General features: G+C 42.8%; 1 protein-coding gene across 1 annotated transcript in view; it reads right to left on the minus strand.

Annotated features, from left to right (window-relative positions):
- Positions 1-19,894, minus strand: part of CDC16 (cell division cycle 16) — a 786,728-nt gene that overhangs the window by 438,055 nt on the left and 328,779 nt on the right. Inside the window, exon 11 of the mRNA XM_044071112.1 lies at positions 14,363-14,436. Within this exon, the coding sequence (XP_043927047.1) occupies positions 14,363-14,436 (74 nt within the window). The remainder of the gene's footprint in view (positions 1-14,362; positions 14,437-19,894) is intronic.

Raw genomic sequence — 19,894 nt, forward strand, 5'->3', positions numbered from 1 at the left:
AGACAAACCCACTGGTTTTAAACGATGCACCTCTTGTGGGCACAAAATTCCAAATTTGGATGCCCATAGGAGGTGTGCCTACTGCCTGGATTCTGCTCACCTAGATCAGGACTGTGAAATTTGCACGAGATTCAACACCCGTGCTTTATCTGATTGCAAAAACAAATTAATATTGAAAGGTGGAGCTCAGATGCCTGCCAAACCTGTAGCTTCTAAGGAACCTAATAATGTGACCCCAGTTTCCCCGGGGGTGTCAACTTTGGTGCCAGACAAAAGAGAAAGATTGTTGGATCCAACTTTGTCAGATCAGAGAAACAGCAGACCTTCTTCTGATCTGAGGGGCTCCTTGAATGCAACGTTATTTTTGCTGTATGTGGTTCCATCACAGATCCAACCTTCATAGGATCCAAAGGTTTCAGATCCAAAAGTGCTGTCAGATCCATCGGAGATAGTGCTGATTTGGAGTTCTCCATCTCCAAGTAAGTCTTCTTTGGATCCAAATGCAATGGACTGGAGATATCAGAGCATATACGCTGAGACACAGCAAGTCACCATCTCCAGCTAGATCTACTCATTCCTTGGCATCTCTAGGCTTTCCCATTCAGAGATGGACAGGAAGATATAGAGTTTACTTAAGGCTCAGATCGAAATGGGGCTTTTACAGTCTCCGTACCATCTTGGATCCGTGAGAACTCCGTCACCTGTTCTAGCCACTCCTCTTCCAATACGACCACCCGCTTCAGAACCCCAGGATCAGGATACCTTGACAGAGACATCATCGGAGCAGAGGATAGTGCTTTGCTCAACTCCGGCAGTATCCCAGACTGGCTCAGCTACGATGCTTTAGACCAGAGTGGGTCCCGGACCTGAGATGTCAGCACCGGCTCCATGGGGGTGGTTTTGGCTCCAACCAGTTCGAATCCATCCCACCCCCTTGGGGTGTTGGCTCTTGACAATTCAGGGCCAGTGTTGTTTGCAGGCCTAAGATCTGGCGTGGTGTCTTCTTTTTCTCCTTGGGTAATTTCAGCTCCAAGGAGGACTGATCCCCGGGTTTGTCAGTTTTTCAGGTGGCAGAGTGGATATTCTCTAGGATTAGAGATGTGTCTCCTCACCCCTTGGAAAGTACAGTTGTGTACACTTACCATAAATGTAGATGTTCGAGTGTTATTCACTGTTGCAGTCATCACCTGTGGGTTATTCCTGCTGTAGTAGCCCTTGGCTGGCCCGAATACCAATGTCAATGGTTTTCTGCATTAGCTGCTGTCGCTTGTGGATTGACGACATTACATCAGTTTTTCTTGCCCTAACTAGTCAGAAGCCCAAGGAAATATGGCAAAGTGGTCCTGGTGCTTAAAAACTGCCCTAAGAAGTTTATGTCTCCCTAAGGAAAGAGGATATAAGGGGGAAGGAGGGATGGAAAGCAGGACTGCAACAGTGAATACACTTGAACATCTACATTTATAAGTGTACAGAACTGTACTATGTTCTTCGTGTTTTACTGTTGCAGTCATCACCTGTGGGAGGATTCCCAAAGCTGAAGAGAGGGGTGGAAGGATTAGAGACCTAGACATGGGTAAGCAAGCCCTGCAGAATTGCAGAGGCAAACCCTGCCCTAGCCTTAGAGAAAAGAGGAAGGTGGTAATGCTTCATAAAGGTATGGACCGAGGTCCAGGTGGCAGCTTCCAAGATGTCCTTGGTGTGAACTCCTCTGAGGAATGCTGTGGAAGTGGAGGTTGCCCTAGTGGAATGGGTATGAACAGACTTAGGGGGTGGTTTCCCATGTAATCTTTAGCAGAAATGGATACAGTGCGTTATCCATTTGGAAATGGTTTGCTTAGAATTGGGCTTCCCTTCTGCCCCTGGGGCAAAGCTGACAAGAAGTTGGTCTGTTTTCCTGAAAGGTTTGGTATGGTCCCGGTAGTATCTGAGCTGTCTGTGCACATCTAGTGAGTGCAGAATTCTTCCCCCCTTGTTTTGAGGGTTAGGGAAGAAGGTGGACAGATGAGTGGCCTTGTTGAGGGTCACATTAGATACCACCTTGAGCATAAAGGAGGGGCTAGTCCTCAGGGAGACCCTGTCTGCATGGAAAATGATGACGGGCTCAATGGCCACCAGTGCCTGTAATTCTGAAACCCTTCTGGCTGAGGTGATAGCTAGTAGGAAAGCAGTCTTCCAGGAGAGGTTTTTCAGTTCTGCTGAAGCAGCAGGTTCGAAGGATGGTAAGGTTAGTTTTTCCAAAACATAATTCAGGTCCCAGGCTGATGTGGGTGGCCTTCTGGAAGGTCTGATATTAGAAGTCCCTCTGAGGAATTGTTTAATCAAAGGATGTGAGAACAGGGGCTGGTCTGTATCAAGATGAGCTGAAATGGCTGAGGAGTGGATTTTAATAGAAGAGAAGGAGAGGCCACTATTGAGTAACTCTGCTAGATAGTCCAGGATAAGAGGGACAGAAGGTTGTGAGGAATTGGCCCCTCTGGACTTGCTCCAGGAGCAGAATCTTTTCCATTTCCCCTGCTTAAGATTTTCTGGTGCTGGGCCTTCTGGCCTCTGTGATAATGTCTAGGACCTATTTGCTTAACAGGTGCCCCTTGCTTGCCCTTAGAGCTGACATTTTGAGAGTCTGCAAGTCTGGGGGGAGCACCCCCCCCCCCACTTGAGTCAAGAGGTCTGAGATCAGGGTAAACTGCCTGGGAAGCTGTAATGTCAGACTGCGCAGCAAGGGGTACCAATGCTGTCTGGGCCAATATGGAGCAGTCAGGATGGCCTTTGGTCTCTCCTCCCTTATCTTAATCAGTACCTTAGGGATAAGAGGTAAAGGATGGAATGCGTACATGAAGAGGGAGTTCCAGGGGAAGGTCAAGGCATCCTCCTTCCACACTAGGTGGTGATACTCTCTGGTACAGAATTGTTTTAGCTGGTAGTTGAGGTGCGAAACAAAGAGCCATTTTCGGATTTCCCCACTCCTGAGTTACTCGCAAAAAGATCTTTCTGTGGAGCTGCCATTCGTGGGGGTCCAGTAAGTTTCTGCTTAAGTCGTCTGCCAGAGTGGTGTTGATCCCTGGTAGGTATTGGGCTATTAGGTGTAATCCCATGGAGGAGGCTGTCAGCCACAGGTTCATGGCTAGCCTGCACAGAGGGTAAGATTGGGTCCCTCCCTGTTTGTTGATGTACCACATTACTGTGGTGTTGTCTGTTTTAATAAGGAGGACCTCCTCGCTTAAGATGGGGTTGGAAGGATGTCAGAGCCCTCTGTACTGCCATCATTTCCTTCTGGCTGATATGTAAGGGAACGTGCTGGGCATCCCAAAGACCTTAGGTGCACCTGCCTGCTATGTGAGCACCCCAAGCAATGTCTGAGGCGTTGGTGGTAATGGTCTGCCTGTTAGGGTGGAAAATGAAGGGAAGATACTTGTTCTTGGCACAGGCCCCTGCCCACCAGAGAAACTCAGCCCTTAAACAAGGGATCAGAGGTAGAGAGGTTTCTAGAGGCTGTGAGTGTTGACACCAAAGGTTCTTTAGATACCACTGAAGCTTTCTCATGTGAAGCCTGGCCAGGGGAATTAGGATGCAAGATGCCATGTACCGCAAGGCTTCCAGGAACTTCCTCACTATGAGGTGACTTTTGGATGCCAGCTGGGTAAAGTAGAGAGGCAGGAGGCTCTGCTTTTCTGGGGATAGGAAGGCTATTTGGGATGCTGTGTCCAGCAGTGCTCCCAAGAAAATGATCCTCCTGGAGGGTGTTTGCTTTGATTTCTTCTCATTGATGGTGAACCCTAAGGAAGTTAGGAGGGTTTTTACAAAGAGGAGGTCCTGGACCAGCTTTTCTTTGCACTCTGCCTGAATGAGGCAGTCGTCCAGATAAGGGTAAATCTGTATATTTCTCTGTTTGCAAAATGCTATGGCCGGGGCTAAGCATTTGGTGAATATCCTGGGAGCAGTAGATAAGCCAAATGGAGGCGCAGCGAGCTGAAAGTGTTGTGAGCCTGCTCTGAAGCGCAGGAATTTCCTACAGGATTCCCTTATGGGGATGTGGAGGTAGGCATCTTTTAGGTCTAGGGTCACTAACCAGGCATCTTTTGTCAGCATAGGCAGCAGCTGCTGCAAAGTTAGCATTCTGAATTTGTGGACCACCAGGGAGGTGTTCAGAATGGATAGATCCAGGACGGGGTGCCAAGTGCCCTCCTTTCAAGGAACAAGGAATAGTCTGGAATAAAAGCCTTTGCCTGTTTGATCTGCGAGAACAGGTTCTACTGCCCCCTGGGAAATGAGAGTTTTGGCTTGTTTTAATGCCTCTACCCACTGATTTGGAGTTAAGTCTGGGTACCCTCTGGGAATTGGGAGTTCACCGAAAGTGAATTTGTATCTCTGAAAAATGATCTTTAAGACCCACTGGTCCTTTATTACAGACAGCTAATTTTCTTTGCAGAGGGGGAGCCTTCCTCCTAGCCTTTGGTGGAAGTGGTCCACTGTTTCGTTCTCTGCTGTCCCTGGGATAGGGGCCTGGGAGGTCTGTCCCTGCAGGGCTTACCTTGCCCCTATCTGCTAGGTGCAGGAAAGGACCAGTGCTTAGAGGGAAAATCCCTGCTGAATCTAGAAGGCTGAACCTGAAAGAAATCTTTTACTGTCTGCATTGATTTTGCTTTGTCTTCCATTTTTTAAGCACCTCTTCTGCTTTTTCTCCAAACAAGCGGTCCTTATCCAAAGGTGCATCAATTAATGTAGATGTGACATGATCAGGGAGAGGTTGTTCCTTCATCCATGCATGTCTCCTAATGACAAGATCCAGACACTGCTGCCCTGCTTGAGGCTGCTAGTGCGTCACATCCACAGTGTAATGAGTGTTTGGCCACTTGTCAAGTAGAGTGCTGTAAATCTGCTAATCCTTTAGAAATGGCACAGTCAGGAAAGGTAGAAATCTTTTGCTTTAATAGTTCCAAAGTGTGTTGGTGATATTTTAACATATGGAACTGACAGTTGAGTGCTCTGATAGCTAAGGTTGCAGAGGTGTAAACTTTTTTACCCCATCTGTCCAGAGCTCTGGCATCCTTGTCAGAAGGAGTAGAATTCTTTGCAGAACTAGCCCTAGCTCCTTTAGGTCCCTGTGTAATGACCTCTGGGTCTGCAGCAGGATTTCTGTACAGGTATTTGTGAGAATCCGGTACTCTGTAATACCTGTCAGGTTTAATGGGAGCAGGTGGGAGGGCATCAGGGGCTAAGCTGGATTCATGGAAAACATCATCCACCACTTCTAAGATAGGGGGGATAGCTCGAGGCCTGTGCTGGGGGAGGTCTAGAAACTCTCTTAGCCTTTTCTTAGACTGAGGGAAGTCCTGAGATTCCCAGTGGAAATGTTCCCTGAGGGTGTGAAGGGTTTTCCCAAAGGAAAGGTCTTCTGGTGGGGAGGCAGAAGGAATAGATTCCTCTGCTTCTGAATCCTCATAAGCAGTCAAAGGTTATTGTTCCTCTTCAAAATCTGAATAATCAGATTCCTCAGAATCCTGCTCTGTCATTAGTTCAGGAGAAAGGTGTCTTTTCCTTTTAAAAGTTGTGGCCTGACTGCCCCCGATAAGGGAGATAAGATCCTCTGCCAGCATTTGGGTTGGGGTGGTGGAGCAGGAGTAAGATGGTGGCTAGAGGCAGAATTTCTAGGAGTGGCCTGGCTTCTAGGCCTAAGAGTATCCATCGGTCTGAGAGAAATGGTAGTCGGATGAGAAGACAAAGGCCTCCTCGAAAGCTGGTGCCAGAGTCACGCCTCCGGACCCAACCGAGGCAGAGACAACCAAAGGCTCAGAAGACTAAGAAGATTCCTGCGGCATACAGGACTTCGAAAGGGTCTCAGTAGAGGCATGCATAGATACTGTATCGGGCATCAAGGGCTGCAAAAGTGCCTCACTGAATTCCAGAGAACTGACAACCTGCTTAGCTGTAAAGTCGTCAGAAGACTTAGCCTTGTGTGGTCTGTCTCTATCTTTATCCTTATGCTTTTTTCGGAATGTCTACAGATTGTTGGCTGATGGACGCCATTTGTGAAGACGGAGGATTAAAATACCGGTCTACAATAAGAGCTCTACGATGAATGGTTCTCACGTTAAAGAGGGCACAGAACCGGCAATGGGGGATGTCGTGGTCTGGGCCTAAACAAGTGGCACAGTATGAATGGAAGTCTCGGTGTGGGATCTGCTTTCCACAGGCGAAACAATTGTTAACTTTTTCGGACATTGGTTAGTGCAAGAAAAAAGGATCCCCAATGGGGTACTTAGCTTTAGACGTTTTCAGCTGTAATCAAAGCTCTGGTAGCGACTGACCCGTACACTTGTGAACTCCGTCTGCTACAGGTACCACGGCAAGAAAGACTGATGCAATGGTGTCAGCTGCCTTGCTTTATAGCACAGACGACCTGACAGTCCACAAGTGACAGCAGCTGACGCAGAAAAACACCGGCACTGGTATTCGGGCAAACTGAGGGCTACCACAGCAGGGATAACCCTCAGATGATGACTGCAATCTACAGTGGGTCCATTGCTCTTCCGAGTCATCCCCTGACTATCCCATGGAGAAGGTGCATCAGAAGAGGACATGCAAAATGAAGCATGTAGACTCCCCTCTGGAGTCTCTGACTGAGGACACAGATTTTGATGAGGAAGAAGGATCCCCTCAATCATCACCTGAAGACATCTCCTTCGGAGACATCCTAGAGATCCTGAAGTGAAAGGGTGGATGGTCTTCCCACCCCCCTCCTTCTGAGGAATCAGTGTTTCTAAAGGCTTTTGGTATGGGCCTAGCTACATCCTGGGTGACTCCACAAGCAAACAAACTCATTGATCTCATTTCCAACTGGTATTGGAAGGAGCCAGAGGCCATGCAGCCTATCCCAAAGAGCACCAACAAGTTTCTAAGTCCCCATCTGATCATCCTCATTGGAGTAAAGGCATTCCAGTTGATGCCATGATACTGTCAGCAGCCACAAAAAAAGAGCTAGCAAAACAGAGCTCCTCTGTTAGTCCCCCAAACAAGGAGTCTCTGGTGTTGGACAGGCATAGGAAACGCGTCTAGACCTCAACTACTTTTATGCTGAGAGCTTTAAACTATTTGGCACATTTCACGCATCTTCAGAGGGATTTGGTCGGAAGAAGAACTTAACAAGGTTTCCCCCAACTGTCGATTCTAGCTTCCTTGTCTAATTCATCGATGAGGTTATTTCCCAATGCTGTGGTAGGAACCTCTCGTGCAGCCAGAACAGGCACAACCCTCAGGAGACATGCCTGGTTGAGGCTTTGTGAGTTCGTGGAACCCTTTAAGGTGCCCTTTACCAATACCCCCTTTGATGCTTCTTCCTTGTTCAAACCATTGGTTAAAGAAACACTTACCTGCAATGAGCAAGAGGGAAAGACCATGTCTGCTATAGGGATCAAGTTTTCTTCCCTTTCTTCCCTTCAAAGGCCTTTTTCAAGGAACCAACATACTGGGATGAAAATGTAGTTCAGGAAGTCTCGGGTGTCTTTCCAGGATTCTCATGAAGACTCCTCATCCAGAGGCAGAGGACAAGGATTTAAAGGGAGATGCCGCCCTAGAGGCAGAGGGGGGTCCACAAAATTAGCACTTCAGAGAACCTCTCTCTGACAAGCCCTCTCAGCGCTCCTGAAGCGCTGCCCAACTGTCCTACTCTGGAGACAATTGGGGGCAGACTTTCATTGCACATAGACACCTGGACAAAACTAACAAATGACAACTGGGTGCTAAACGTAATTTCCAGAGGTTACTACGTTCCTTTTTTCCTTCCTCTACCACCTCCCGAAAGGAATCTCCCTGATGTTCCATCCAGTCAGAGGGAGTATGCCATACAAGAAGTTCAAAAACCTTTAGAGAAGAGAGTCATCCAACAGGTCCCAACCAAACAACAAGGATGCGGAGCTTAATCATGCTTCGTTTTAGTGCCAAAAAAAGACAAGTGACAGTTCAGTCCATTCTGCCATTACTACGCAAGTATGACTGGATGTGATCTACAGATCTCCAGGATGCGTACCCTCATAAAAATTGACAAATGCTCCAGGAGACACTTGTGCTTCCGGCTGGCAGTGAATCATTACCAATTCAGAGGACTGCCGTTTGGACTCACCACAGGACCCCAGGTGTTTAACAAATGTATGTCAGTAGTGGCAGCTCACCTGAGACTGTGAGGATTCCAGGCATTTCCATGCTTAGATGATTGGCTCCTAACTGCATCTTTGATCAAGCAATGCAGTACCTATTGCACACCTTCACTCAGATGGGAATCATGATAAATTTGGCGAAGCCAAAACTAACACCTATGTAGAGGATAGAGTGCATAGGAATGCAACTGAACACAATCACTCAAGTAGCAGCCTTACCATTACAACGTGTCATCCCTGAGGAAACAAGTCCAAGTCTTAATCGATAGCCCCATACCCCCAGTAAGATTTACTCTAAGAGCTCTATGTTCTATGTTGGCTGCCATACTCCTAGTACCATTGGCAAGATTTTTTATGCGAGTACTTCTGTGGATTCTAGCAGTTCAGTGGTCCATTCTATATCATCTGTTAAATGCCCTAAATAAACTAACCCATGTCTGCAGACACCATTTTCAATGGTGGATGCTATCAGATGATCTTTATCTGGGCAGGCCCTTTTCTCTTCCCCCACCAACAGCCTCAGTGACCATGGAAGCTTCCTTGTTGGGGTGGGGGTGGGGGGGCATTACGAAGGAAGATTGGTCCAGCACGTCGTCTCTGACAGAGATCAAATTGCACATCAATATTTTATTGATGAGAGCAATCCTTCTGACTTTCCAAATTTTCCAAGACTGCTTACCTCTGAGAAGAATATCAATTCACACAGACAACATGTCAGTAGTCTGTTAAGTCAACAAACAGGGGGGAACCCGTTCATACCCATTATGCAGAGAGGTGATGAGACTGTGGAATGGGTGATCTCTACAAACCACTTTCTTATTGCAATGCACATTCCAGGGGTGGCCAACGTTCTAGCGGACAGACTCAGAAGATCTATTTTGAATCCACACAAATGGTCCCTAAATCAATCAGTAGCGAACCAAATCTTGCACCAATGGGGCCAACCTTGTTACAAACTTTTTGCATCTTCCCCGAACACCACATGCAGCAAGTACCTCACTCTGATTCCCCCCAAGCAGGGAGTAACCCAGGGATGCTCTAGTGCAAAATTGGCCTCTGGGTCTCCTGTACACTTAGCCTCCAATTCCTTTGATTCCGAAAGTTCTACAGAAAACCAACAGGTTAAAGACTACTCTAATCCTCATTGCTTCTTCCTGGCCTCGTCAGGTATGGTTCCCCTTCCTACAGTCTCACACCAAATATCCACAATGGATACTGGATCCCAGATAGGATCTGATTTCTCACCCATCAGAACACCAACCTCCCAATCTCAGATCCCTAAAACTAACCGCTTTGTTCCTCCACTTCCAATGATTCTAAGAATGTCCAGGCTGGCCTCCCCAATCTGGGAAATCATAATTGCTTCTCAAAACCCTTCTACAAAAAAGGTGTACAACAGCAAATAGAAGAGAATTTCAGTTTGGACATTGCACCAGAACACTGATCCCTTTTCAGCTCCCATCCCAGCTATTCTTCTTTTCCTCCGAGTTCTCTTTTTCAAGATGGAGCCAGCTTTTCCATGATTAAATTACAATTGGCAGCCACTGCTAATTTCCATGCTGCAGAAGATTCAAATGCACTAACTTCCATCTCAGCATCTAGATTATGCAAAGCCTTTAGGAAAGGAATTTTTCTTCTCAGGCCCCCAATTAAAGATCCTTCCCATCCTTGAGATCTGGCCATGGTCCTACAAGGTCTCACTCAGAGACCCTTCAAACTGGCTGATTCCTGCAACATAAGATTTCTATCCTGGAAGACCATTTTTCTTGTGGCCATTACTTCAGCCAAGAGGGTATCGGACCTATAGGCTTTATCATCTAAGCCACCTCATATTACCTTCTTCAAAGACAAAGTTTCCCTGAGGATTAATCCTTCTTTTATGCCTAAAGTGGCCAAGGAGGCGAACATAAACCAGTCCATTCATCTTCCATTTTTTCCCCTAACCATTCCAATAAAGGTGAATACATGCTTCACCTATTTGACGTTCTCAGGCAGTTGCGTTTCTATCTGCAGAGGACAAGGGAACATAGGAAATCTCAACAGCTATTCATATCTTTCTCACTCAACTGGCTAAGCCAAGTAGTGTCAAAGGTAATTCTAGCTAAATGGATCACTAACTGCATTTTGGATCACTAACTGATTTTTACCATCTAGTCCTTAAAAGGCTTACAGTTGCCCCATCCACCGAGAGCCCATTCTACTAGGTAGATGTCCACTTCTTTGGCCTTTTCAGCTAGAACTTCTATTGATGAAATGCGTTCTGCAGCAACCTGGTCAAACTCACATACCTATGTCTTGCATTATAAACTGGATACAGTCTCCAGAGACACATCACCCTTTGGCTCCACAGTGCTCAGGCATATCCTTCTATAAGAGCCATCCAGGAAATCAAGTAGTTGAGGACTCTGACCCAGTAGTGAAGAAAAATTAAATGGACAGCATCAGATGTAATAGTTATGTACTTACCATAACTTGGCATCTGTGTTGTCTAATTTCATTCTTCCTCACTTCCCACCCAGTCTTCCCCCTTCCAGAAAGTCCACAGGTAGCTAGACGAATCAGGGTTCCATGGATTTCTAATCTGAGCTCTAGATTAGGGTAATGTCAAAGTGTCGCTATACCTATTTCTGTTTCTTGGGGCAGTAAATTCGATCTGAGGAAATAGCAGCGATGCAGGGCATTATGGGAGTGGGAGAAGCCTGAGACTTGAATGTCAGTCTCTTGGAATGGTAGGATTGCATCTGATATCGGATCCTAAGAGCAGTGGTGAGGAAGAATGAAATCGGACAACACAGATGCTAAGTTATGGTAAGTACATAACTACTCATTTTTGCAAGAGCTACTGATGTGTAGTCATCAATGGTCAAAATGTATTAGTGACTTACAGCAAAGTAGGTCAATCATCTAAAGTCTAGCAGTACAGATTTATTTATTTATTTGCCATTTGTTAACCAGGTTAGTCTGGCTGGGCAGATGCCCTTTTTCAGTACAGACCCAAGGAGAAAAGCTCCAGATACAAAGATTACAATTAGTTACAAAAGTAATACAGATAAGAACAAGAACATAAAAAGTGAGTCTTATTTGTTTTTAACAATCATTACAAAGGTACATTTAGTAATCTTAAAATAACATGTAAATGATGTAGATTGTATGGTAAGAAAAAGGAAGGACTAGTAAATAGGGAGTGCTTACTTATAGTGAGGAATCAAGTAAGGGAAAATAGTGGGGAAGGAGCAAAGTATGAAAGATGGGACTTGTCTGATACAGTGACCAGTGATTAAAAAAGAAGTACATTGTTACTGATATGGAAGTAAAAACATGCAGTCAGGAGAGTCTAAGGTGCAGAAAATGGAGACAGAGGGTTGGTGGGAGAAGAACGGCTGGGGAGGAATTGACTCAAGTAGGGTCTTTACATGGGGAGGTCCAGGAGTTGAGTAGGTAGTCCTTTACGGCTACTTTGAACTTGGGTGAATTTTGGAGAGTTCTGATATAGAGAGGGAGCTTGTTCCAAGATGTGGAGACTGCATGACTGTAAAGGCTTTTTCCTATGGATTTATTAGGTTTGAAAATTTGGAGAAGGTATTGGTCTGAGCTATGAAGCTCCCAGTTAAGGATGTAGGGAAAGATGAGAGTTGCTAGTGAAGGAGAGGCTAGAGGTTGTGAATGTGTCAGGTGAAGTTGAGGTAGAAGGAGTTGGTTATGGAATTCTAGCCAGTGAAGTTTTGTTAAGGAGAGGCAGAGGTGTGAGCGAAAGGGAGATTTGTGGTGAACCGTGCAACTTTGTTATATGTTAGCTCAAGTTTGTTTAAAAGATTTTTTTTTTTTTTTGAGGATGGTAAATATAGGGGCGGCATACAGTAAAGTAGGTAGGAGGTAGGCTTGATACTTTTGATTCTTGAGTGAGGAATATTTTTGTTTCTGTATAGCAATCCTAGTTTCTGGTAGGTTCTTTTGATACAGTTGTTGATGTGGGTATCAAATTTTAGTTCGTCGTCTATGAGTATACTGAGAAATTTAGTATGAGACGACCTGAATTTTTATGCTGTTTAGGGAAGAGATTGAGGAAAAAAGATTTGAGGTGTTGGAGAGGTTTGGGAAGGAAAAGAAGAAGTTTAGTTTTATTGGGGTTAAGTAGGAGTTGGTTTGGTGGTGAGCCATCTTTCGAATGAGTGTAGTGTGTCTTGTGTGAGTGTATGTAGGTGGGACAGATTGTCAGAGGTAGAGATGATCGTAGAGTCATCTGCATATTGTATGAGTATAGAGTGGGGGCAGGACTGGAAGAGATCATTAGTAAAAATGTTAAATAGTAGAGGACGTAAGATGGAGCCTTGGGGGACTCCAGTAAGAATGGGAAGGAATGGAGAAGTAGCTGACATCCATTTGAGAGACTGAGCTCTATTTGATAGGTATGAAGAGAACCAGTTGAGGGTGGAGGTAGAGAAGTTGAAGGAAGCAAGATTGGAGAGCAGGAGGTTATGAGAAACAACTTGAAAGCCTAAGACAGGTCAAGGAAGAGGGAAGACACTAGTTTGTTGTTAATAAGGGAAGTGAAGATGGAGTTAGTGAAGGATAGCAGAGCGGTAGTAGTGCTATGATGAGGATGAAAGCCATGCTGGGTAGCAGTGAGGAGATTTTCCCTGAATGAGATGTGCAATGGGCTGTTTGTGAATACACTTTTCTAGAATCTTTGACATAAGGGATAAAATAGTGATAGGCTTGAAGTTTGAGGGGTCAGTGGAGTTACCACCTTTGTACAGAGGTATAATGTAGGCCTTTTTCCATATTTGGGGGACCATGCTTTTCTGCATCGATTAATAAGTATGGAGACTGGATAGGCTATGGAGGGGTCTGCCAGTTTGACGTATAGAGGAGGCAGGTTATCAGCCAAAGGGGAGCAGGCTTAGGTTTACAGAGTAGGGATCTGATGACGGTTGTGGGGATAGGCTTGATTGAGAAGGTGGTTTGGCTGGAGGGAGGGGGTGGGATGTCATGATTAGTGTTAGTGTTAGATTTTGAGTTTCTGTATAGAGTCTACAAAGAAGGAGTTGAGAAATTTGGCAACTTATAGGGGGGTGCTTTTGGGGAGGGGTTGGGAGGGGAGGGGTTTACTGGGTGTAAAAGCTTATCAACGGCACTGCAGAATTGTTTGGGGTTGGAGTGGGGGTTTCCTTGGGGCTTCAGGTGGAAATTTTTCTTATCAAGGGTGATTTGTTTTTTGTGGCGTTTCGGAGTTCTCTATAGTGCTGGAGGCTGGAAGGGGTGTTGTGTTTGTTCCAGGTTTTCCATACAGTGTTTCTTTTCTGCATGAGGGAGAGAGTGGCTTTACTTATCCATGGAGCAAAGTTTGTTTTAACTCAAAGTCTTCTAAGAAGGGCTAAGGAGTTAAGATTGTTAAAGAAGATGCTGTTGAATGTTAGAACAGCTTCTTCGAGAGCGAGGTGCTGGAGTCTTTGATTAAATAAATCAGGGTTAAAGTTGGATAGATTATGGCAGTCTCTGTATATGTGCATTTTAGGGGGTTGGGACAGGTGACGGTGTAGAGAAATAGGTACACTGTGCTACGGTAGAACACTTTTTAGCAAGTATACAGACTTTTCCACACAGTTAAAATGTCATTCTTAGTGTACATACAAGTAATAACCTTAGTACCATGAGACTGGCTAATGCTCACTGTATACCATCCTGCAACAGTGTGAGTTATATATGTTTAACTCCAGCAGAACCTGCCATAACAGAAAGCAGTGACATTGAATATATGATGGAGTATAAATATGATGAAACCTTGGCACTCTATCAGACAGCCAAGCTCAAATGACAGAACTTTTTCAACTCAATGAAATGAGCCTGTTTCAAGACAGAAGAATGAAGCACGGTCATTAGCATTTGATGGATTTTAATTACAATGATAATTAAGCCCTATAAATGGGGAAAAAACGGGAAGGTAAAAGTGTACAAATATAGTCCACAAAGGGAAAAGGTGGAATAAATAATGGAATTATGTAAGTGATTTTGATTCAAGAAAAATCAAATTACAATGTGCAAGTACAACTGCTATATCAAACAAGAAAATGCAAGATACGCTTATATTGAAATATATATATGTTTATATATTACTTAGGGCCCACAAGGTCGCAAATGAGCAATTTCCCTTTTTCATTCTTTCCAATTTTCCTTGAATTTCTCATTTTTCAAAACCACGTCTAATATCCTACCTCAGATATCTACGGGCGTGTTCATTTTTATGGCCAACCATTAAGTAGTAGCATCCCACTGCAAACCAAGATACCTAGACATCAAATGAAGAAAAAATGATCATAGTTCAAACTACATACAAGGTTTTTAATATGCAAAATTATAAGAAGTACAACTTAATTTGTTTTCAGAAATAATTACAGAACAAATTTAGATGATTTAATCCACAAAACAGTATAATCAATTTTACTACATGCAAGCTGTAGCACTTATTTATAAATTCACTGAGTTGGTGGACTACGCCACTGACCATTTTCAGCCTCAACCTGAGCCAGTGTGAAATTAAATTTGTTGGATAACACACTAATTACAGAGTATACCAGCAGAAACATACAGGCAAAAATACAGTAGCTATCAATAGACAGAAGATTAGCAAGAGGAGCATCTTATCAGGATAATGCAAATCTCAATTGCTGTTCAAGTGCTACTCCTATGTATCTTTGTTCCACAACTACAGGTAAAAGGTTTACCATGGAAATCAGTGATGCTTAGTGAGGGATCTGATTCCATGTTCTGATGCGTGTCAAAAAGCATGGGAGCTGTAGTTTTTTTTGCAGTTAATTACACTTTGCATTTCTGACAAGTTCCATAATAAACTGAAGTCACATAGTAGATTATCTTTCGACTTGTGAAGTGAGTTTTCAGAATGCAGTACAATGACACTGTCTGCAAACAACAAGGCCGGTAAGTCTAAAAGTAAGCTATTAATGATGATGGAAGAGTTACCGTTCCCAGGATAGAGCCTTATGGAACTCCTGCTGAGAAGATGCTATTTTTTTGAGGAGTGAAGCCTATGCTTAACAATAAAGGTTCTTCTGATTAAGAAAGGAGAGAATCACTGTAAGGCACTGTACTAGCCCTATTTTAACTAGTGTCTTGATTAGAATATCATTGTTGACTGAATCAAGTGCTTTTGTTAGGTTAATAAAAAGGGTACCCATTAATGGTCCTCTTTTCAGTCCCTCAGAGATGACGTAACTTACTGTAAATAGTGCTGTTTATGTGCTATATTTGCTTCAAAATCTAAATTATGTGAAAGTAAATTGCATTTTGAGACATATTTCTTCAACTGGTTTTACAGTAACCGACCAATAATATAAGTAATAAAAAAGTAAGTAGTATATAGGATGTATAGTATTAACTATGTTAATGTTTAGCTACAAGGAGTGACAAGTTATGCAGTGCACATTCCTTCTAGATGACAATTGGAGTAAACAGCCCTTGAAGGCTAGAAGTTGTACTTCAAAAGTCTTTCTCTACCCTGCTCCAACTTACTCCAGTATAATGCAGCTCTGTACACAGCCTTTAGGAATCTCACCCAAAGTATTCTGATAAACATACATCATCTGGTGGCAAAACCAGGGAAATACAACTGCAGAAGACAGACATTTGAAGACATGAAGAATCTGTTTTCAGGAGTTTGTGTGCTTGGAATGTCAAAACCGCAATTAACAGTTAGAAGTTCAGCTGTAACTATGAGGAATTTTCCCTTTGCAAGACAACATATCAGAACACTGGATATTTTAGATCCGAAAATTATATTTATTCTTCAAATGCAAGCACACCAGCAAAGAAAATGAAAATGTAAAATACTGTCATACATCTGCATGTCACTTGGAAAAAAGCCTTGAAGGTTATTTAACACTTTTTACTTCCTGGAAGAAATGAAAGACAACAGCAGCAGTAAGATGGAAATTCAGGAATTATACCAAACCTATAAAAGATCGTATAATTTATCTGCCACTCTTTAAAAGAACAAAGATCTTACAGTGACTATAGGTGCTTATGTTACTGAACTAAAGAATCAAGCCCAGGACTGCATGTTTGGTGAGCTGCACAACTCTGTAACAAGAAGATAGTTTTACACCACAGTAATATAAATGGCCAAACAACGGATAGTGTTTTAAACGAAACAGGTATGACCTCATTAAAAGTTGTGGATGCATTTACAGCAAATGAAATTACAAGTACACAATTAAAAGATTTAACTGAAGAAACAAAATGACAAAATAAGAAATAAGATTAGACAAGTTATAAAGCAGTTAAGACATGAAGACAGAGATTATGTGTTGCATTAATAATTGAGACAAGAAAGTCAAGACATAAAATATACTGCAGTAAAAATTCAAGTGTTGTGTACTAGATGAAGTTAATAGCGTGGAAAGAAGCACTGCTCAGCTTTTAATCAGTTTTGTAGAATATGTGGTAGAACCATTTTTAAAGCTGTGAACAAGGAAAGGCAACTGTGTAGAAAACAATATGCACTTTGCTGAAAATAAATACAAAAGGAGCGGTTTATTGGTGCCACTAAAGTAAAATAAACTGATGTTATGCTGCCTAAAAATGACTCAGTGTCAATGAAAGTCAGAATCATATGACAAAATTCTTAGAATTAAGTGAAATATTAATACGTTCATAGGTAGGTACTAGGCTATCTGTCCAAGGGCATTTATAAGCCTAGCCAGAATGTGTTGGCTTTCGCCTCCCTTTTAGATTAGTTTCCTGAACCACTGTCCAGCAGGGCCATTGAAGAGATCCCAGGGGTAAATTTACGATTTCCCATCCACTTGTCAAGATTTCTCTTGAAGAGAGTCAGTGACGGGCTTTGCCTAACATAGATTGGGATTCTATTCCAGAGCGAGGGAAGTCTCTGGGGCAGGAATCTCTCCCTCCAACATGTCCTATTTATTGTTGTGCTGAGGTTTAAATCCCTAGAGCGTGTCACTCTAAGGGATTTGGTTTTCTTGAGGTGGAGCATTGTCCATTAATTCTGGCTTAGACATGGCCTTGTACGTCAGGCAGAGATCACCTCTGAGTAGGCGGTAAGCAACCGAGAAGAACTGGAGTTTCTTTAGTCGAGCTGCATAGGGCATCTGTTTGAGGCCCACGATCCTCTTGGTGAGATACTTCTGTGGTCTTTCCAGCTGTTGCAGGTGTCGAGTAAGGTACATCCCAAATGGGGCATTGTACTCTATTATGGGCCTGATGAGCGATGAGTAGAGGGGCACAATGACCTCTCTTGATCTAGATGTGAACCCTTTTGTGATCAGGTGGGCTACATAGAAGGATTTTCTAACCACTTTGGCAATGTGACTATCAAAGGAGAGGTTGCTATCTACTTGGGTCCCCAGATCCCTAATTACATCTTCCGTACTTAGTGGATTACCACCTATGTGGTAGTTCGTAAACTAGTCAACTGCAGGCTACAGTATTATGCCTAAAGGTAGTTTTAAAGCCCAAGGCCAACGGCACTGAGAAAGGGCTACTTTCGCACTCTTACCATAAAAAAACACAGTGTAACACCACTAATTTAAAATTTTACTAGCGCATGAATACAAAAACAAGTACAAACACAACATCCTTTTTCCAACTAAATCACTCAAGGAAGTGAACTATTCAAATATTTTCAGTCATTTAGCTTATGAAAATATAAAAATGGTAAAACAAATTCAGAATGTGAAAAGAGAATGAATGCATAAAGGCACAATCACAGCTTCACTTACACATCTTACTTGATATCACCCATGACTATGGTGACTTGTTAACAGGCTTAAGGGACCGCACTAAGAGAAATCTGTTGCTTTTAACTGAATCTGTTTACTGGGGTACTGCAATGACCTAAAAGGATATACTTCAAACACTGCCTAGAAGTTGCACTTTTAAGATTTACAGTAAGTGGTATAAATCAAAGTAAACAATTTTATCTAACAAGTAAAAAGGAACAATGCATAATATGTAAACAGTTTTGCAGAGTAAGAACATATATTCTAATCAAAACTATATGCACTACTGCAATGATTATTTCATAATGCTATGCATCAACATGAAAACAGTAAATAAATAATGCATAATTGTTAATTAGAGAGTAATTTAGTTAGGTCTGCTCAGAGGGAATATGTTGTAGTTCTAGTTACTGTGCTAAGCTGCTCCACTGCTGTTGTAGCATTTAAAAGAGGGCTGCTTCACTTAGAAATGAAAGCCAGAATGTAAATGCTGAGAAAATGCACTTTCACAGTTTGTCATAGCACTGAGACGTTATGCTTGCTACAAGGAATATTTAGTGGTGTGCACTGTGGGAGGAAGAAAAATGGATCCCTTTTCCAATTGGGTTCCTGCCTTCAGATGAAAGTAACTGAAAGATCCTTTTGGACCTTCAAGATGGCTAAACACTGATCAACAGGTTGACTAGAGCTCTCCCAGTATGAAAACTAAATTGTGAAAAAAAGGCACTAAAGCTCTCAAAATGGATTCAAATACTGTCTTGTAATTACACTTCCTGGATGCTAGTAAAGAAGAAATTTGGAGAAAGTAACAGAAAAATCAACTAGAAAAGGATAAGAGAAAACTTCATCTGGGATACATTTTGCAGATGCTCAGTGAAAAGCAGTTCAAGTTTCAGCTTTTGTACAGTAGCTGACTTCCAGTACTTTAGAGAAAAAAAGTCAAATGTACATGAGGTGTTTAAATAAGTGAAACAGTTAAGGAGCATACATACAGCCAAATAGTAAAAGGCTGGAAGAAGTAGAAGCTTTAACTAGTTTAGAAGAGCTGAAACTGATAAAACTGCAAAAATCAGAAACTGAAGTGAAGAAAAGACTGGCTGAGTAAGAAGAACTGTTTAAAAAATAGTCAGAAGACAGACTGAACAGAGAAAACTTGAAATTTTCTATTGTACCAAAGAGACTAGAAGTAACAGGCTATATTAACTTTATGAAAGCACAAATAAGCAGCTGACTGGTGTTCAACAGCAGGAGTTGTTAACTGAAAGGGCATGTATGTGTATGTTCCAAACCAGGCCATGAGAAAGCAGCCAAGATCTACATTACTAAACATGCCATCATATCACCAGTAAGAGTGGTATGATTCCTATGGTAGGAAAAGTATTAAAAACTCTGGATAACAGAGTTTTATGGAAAATGATTATTCATTGTACAACAGGCAGAAGAGAAGCACATTTATCCTAACAATCAGGCAATGTGAAGATGCAGCTGTGAGATTCAAGCTGCAGTATCCAGCTATTTCCAGAATATTTTTTTTTACTGAAGGATCAGACATTTTTGAATGGAGTGCAGGCTAAGGAAAAAGGAAAGATTATCCAACAAAGTCAGCCAACAAACAGCATGGGATTCTGATTCTCATTCTTCTGACAATAACAACACCTATTAAAAAGCTTTACCAGTGAAACAATTCTCGTTACAATGACAAATGCTTGAGCAGCAGAAAAAAAAACATGGAAGCTGACTATAAGAATCATGAGTGCTCTGCATCTGAACCACAGACTGGTGCTGGGAGATGAAGATGACCAGGAAGAAGACCAGCAACACTGTGAAACTAGTGAGTAAATGCACACACAGCCAGGAACAGCTTGTTGTAAGTTCACCAAGGCAGATTCAGTAAATCCAGGTAGGCACCAAACAAATTCAAATAATTCCTTTATTCAGAACCACAGAATAATAACACACAAGCGCTTTCGCTCAGTGGAATTCTGAGCT

Source organism: Protopterus annectens, chromosome 5.part0, assembly GCF_019279795.1.
Source record: "Protopterus annectens isolate FY-2018-M chromosome 5.part0, PAN1.0, whole genome shotgun sequence".
Taxonomy (NCBI): domain Eukaryota; kingdom Metazoa; phylum Chordata; order Ceratodontiformes; family Protopteridae; genus Protopterus; species Protopterus annectens.